The 3,692-nt window shown below is 40.0% G+C and overlaps 1 protein-coding gene across 1 annotated transcript in view; it reads left to right on the forward strand.

Moving 5' to 3' along the window:
• Positions 1 to 1,854, forward strand: part of LOC104492797 (carboxymethylenebutenolidase homolog) — a 7,734-nt gene extending 5,880 nt beyond the window's left edge. Inside the window, exons 5-6 of the mRNA XM_010135397.1 lie at positions 483 to 574; positions 1,569 to 1,854. Of these exons, the coding sequence (XP_010133699.1) occupies positions 483 to 574; positions 1,569 to 1,748 (272 nt within the window). The 3' untranslated portion in view covers positions 1,749 to 1,854. The remainder of the gene's footprint in view (positions 1 to 482; positions 575 to 1,568) is intronic.
• Positions 1,855 to 3,692: the final 1,838 nt, after the last annotated feature.

The following is a 3,692-nucleotide window of genomic DNA, read 5'->3' on the forward strand; positions in this document are numbered from 1 at the left end:
CCAAGATGGTGGCTAATTTTACTGTTACTTAGATTAAAATATATCTGAATAGTCCAAATTACAGTATCAATTTGTCTTGAACTTATATCAGTATAAATGTAAGTACACTAGAATCCTAACTATAAATCTGAAATGATAAATATTTACAATTCTCTTTAAAATGGTCATGCCAGGCTAGAGGTGAGCAGCTCTGAAGTGTCTGTCTTTCACAGGACCCTGTCTCTGACACTGATGAGAAGCAGATGCCCAAAGGAAAACACAAGAATTGGGCAAATGTAACAATTCTTCTCAGAATTTTTCAGACAGAAAAACCGGTCTTTCTATCTTCAGTGACATCCCAAATAACAGAAAATTCCTACAAAAAAAGGGAAATTTAAGCAAAACGTGTTTAATTCTGATCAGATCTAACTGATCAGAATGTCTTTTATTTTAACCACTTCAAGTAGCATGACTGATTGTATATGCCTCTCCTTCTTCCTTAGGAGTGATCAGGTTCTTTGAGGACAGATCCAGTTTGCTCCATCCCACCTTCTTCATTTTTGCTGAAAAGGATGAGATCATCCCATTGGACCAAGTGAGTTTCCCATCAGAGATACTTGTCTTTTTAATACATTTCATGCTTGTTTTGTAATTTGATATTTAATTAAGTAGAAAAATAATTCGCACTTTTCTTCCTCTTGCACTGACTCTTACAGTGGCTCTACACAAATTTATGTTGTTTATCCCCCAAATCAAAAAATTTTTCAGTGACAATAAGAAAATGTTTTCTGTTTCGATTGCAAAATACGGATGATTGATATATGAGAGTTCCTAGGAGGAAAAGGAAGTCTCCCAAAGGAAGACTTCTGTCAAGTTTAAGATAGGGGACCCTCTTTAATCATATTGATGGTGCATAAAATCAGCAGAAAGCCCCACTTGTACTGGTAGACTCACTAGTTGCAGGAGAATTAAAAAGTCCTGTGATTATTCTTTTCCTGGCTCCACTGTCCTGCAGAGCTTCTCCTTTCTGGTGCTCTGTCAACAGCCTTCCTGAGGAGTCTAGGTGCAGAATGACTGGAGAAAGATGATTATCTACCAGGGGGTCAAGGAGAAAGACGCCCTTTCATTGAGTGGTGTTGGCTTTAATTTTCCTGCCAAAAGTGCCAGTAGCCTTGAACTGCCAATTTTCTATCTGTGCCTCTCCTCCCTCAATTTCGAATTAATCCAAAATCTTGCCCCAATTTTTTTTGTGTGGGGGATGTCTATCAGCAATAACTTGTACAGTAATCACTACATGCTAGCCTTCTCATGACACTGAGCAATAAGGTTTTTTATCTTCACAGATATTATTACAGTAACCCATTTACTTTTTTGCAGTTTTATGCAATCACATGCTGTTGTTAAATATGCCTTGTTAAATAAAGAACGTGTACTAACAGAAATGCATTTGAGTACAAAATTAGTAGAAGAGAAAATGATGGCAAGGATACAGTCTCCCAGAAAAGTAAAAATACAGGACGGTTTGAGGACTGTAAATACATAACATCGTAACTCTGTACTCAGCCAACATGGAACGTTCTGTGTTACAGGTCACCCTGCTGGAGCAGAAGCTTAAACAAAACTGTAAAGTTGATTATGAAGTTAAAATTTATCCTGGACAGACGCATGGGTTTGTACATCGCAAAAGAGAAGATATCAATCCTCAAGATAAACCTTACATTGAGGAAGGAAGAAAGGATATGATCAACTGGCTGAATAAATATCTTTAGGATAAATAAGTGCCCATATACTATATCAATCATTGCAGGAAATCATAAAATTATACAGAGTATATTGATGAATATGTTCTTAAACCCATCAAAATATTTTGTAAAACTTTTGCCACAACACTACTTATTTGCACTTATTTTCTAGAAATGGCTTTTCAAATGCTGACAACTATATATATAAAATTATTTAAAAATTTGATCTTGTGTATCTTAAAATTATTATAATCTCTTGTGGGATATTTTCTAGAATATTCAAGTTTTTTTTTTATTACTATCAATATGATAAAAAATAATTGAAACTCTGCTTGCACTTCAGAAATGCTCTCCTAAAGCTGTGTTTAGAGTTGTTGAGCACTGAGTTATTCAGCTTTGAGGTAAATAGAGTTCTGGTTTGGCAGGTCAGGTCATTTTCTTGGAAACACAATATCCTCTTCTGAATTCATAAAAACAACCAGAAGGAGGGAAGGGGAAGGACAATGAGAAGAAATGTATGCAGACAGGTGCAGCCCCTCAATTGTTTCCATTGCCCCACAATATTTTTCTCTTTGCCATTGCCTCTGTCAGCCATGCCTGGCAGCTCACTCACACGGCCACCTTCCCTCTATCTCACTCCTAGCTGGGGTCACCTGCCAGGCCAGCCCTAAGTGGTCTGTGATGGGGCTGCGGCTGCATTTGTTTCTTTGAATTCCACAGTCCCTCTGATTTGGAGTCTCCCACCAGGTGGGTCCTACATCAGCTCCCACACCTCCATTGGCTCTTCAGCCATCCCTCCATCTCAACCCCCTTTTTCATGTTGCTCCTTCCACTTCCTCCTGCAACGCACTGCGTATCAACCATGAGTAAACTGTTCTCTGTGTACCACACTGAGCTGATATTAAAGAAACTCTCCTGTCTTTAAAAAAGTTTTCACACAGCCCCCTGAGGTAAAAGTGGGGAAGCTTCCCTTGCTCCTTGATTTATGCTCTTGGTCAGTTATCAGCACTTTCTCTTGTTTGGGCGCTGCACATCATGCTCCTGTCTCCTTGCTGTTTCTTTTCAGGAGAGATGAGTCTGTTCTTAGTGGGTCCAGCCAGTACAGGGGAGTCTCTTCAGGTCTGCAGGGCATTGTTGCCATGAGTCATGCTGGTAAAAACAGTTCCTCCACATAGGAGGTGAGAAGTTCCATGATGCTCTCCCTGATCCTGCCCTTGGGCTGGATCTGTGTGGCTTCCCAGTAACCTACAGACAGAGGGGAGGGCTGGACGGTGCCTTTTGTGCTTCCTGCCAGTCCTGACATGGTTCTGGACTCGGCATTTAGAGGAGAAACTGTTTCAAGTGGGAGAACTGCAGACACCTCCATTTGCTGGCACAGACACACCTGATGCTTGGGCTCTGGGGTAATGAGAGGACAACAATGCATAAACCTTCCCGGAAGGGAAGAGAGCAACACGAGTTGTTCAGATAGTCTGTAAAGTGTGAATTCAATTCCCAGTTGTGGCTTCATGCACATTTTTCAGGGTTTCTATGAGAACTCCCTACAACTATTGTGTCACATGGGTTTTAAATAAAAATCTTGGATGGATGGGCAAACCATCCCAGCTTGTTTTCTTATGTGAATGAACAGATGTTGCAGGGAACTGGGCTAAGTTTTGCCAGATTTCTCCAGAGACAGAGGAAGACTCTGAAACTGAGGAGTATTTTGGAAAAATCCGTTGTCATTAGAGAATTCAGAGTGACTTGCTCTAGGACAGGTATTGCATTTCGTTATGTATTTGATTTTACAGGAATACGACATCTGAGGTGGAAAACTCAGAATTTTGCCAGCGCTAGCATTTACTTTACTAAAAACACAATCCATTTTCAAAACTTGCATTCAAGTATATCCTTGGTGTCTGGAGAGCGCTGACATATAGGTGTATAGGTTAGACATTACAGACTCAAGTTTGTAATGTTCATTTCTGCTGA

Source organism: Buceros rhinoceros, unplaced genomic scaffold (assembly GCF_000710305.1).
Source record: "Buceros rhinoceros silvestris isolate BGI_N320 unplaced genomic scaffold, ASM71030v1 scaffold4744, whole genome shotgun sequence".
NCBI lineage: Eukaryota > Metazoa > Chordata > Aves > Bucerotiformes > Bucerotidae > Buceros > Buceros rhinoceros.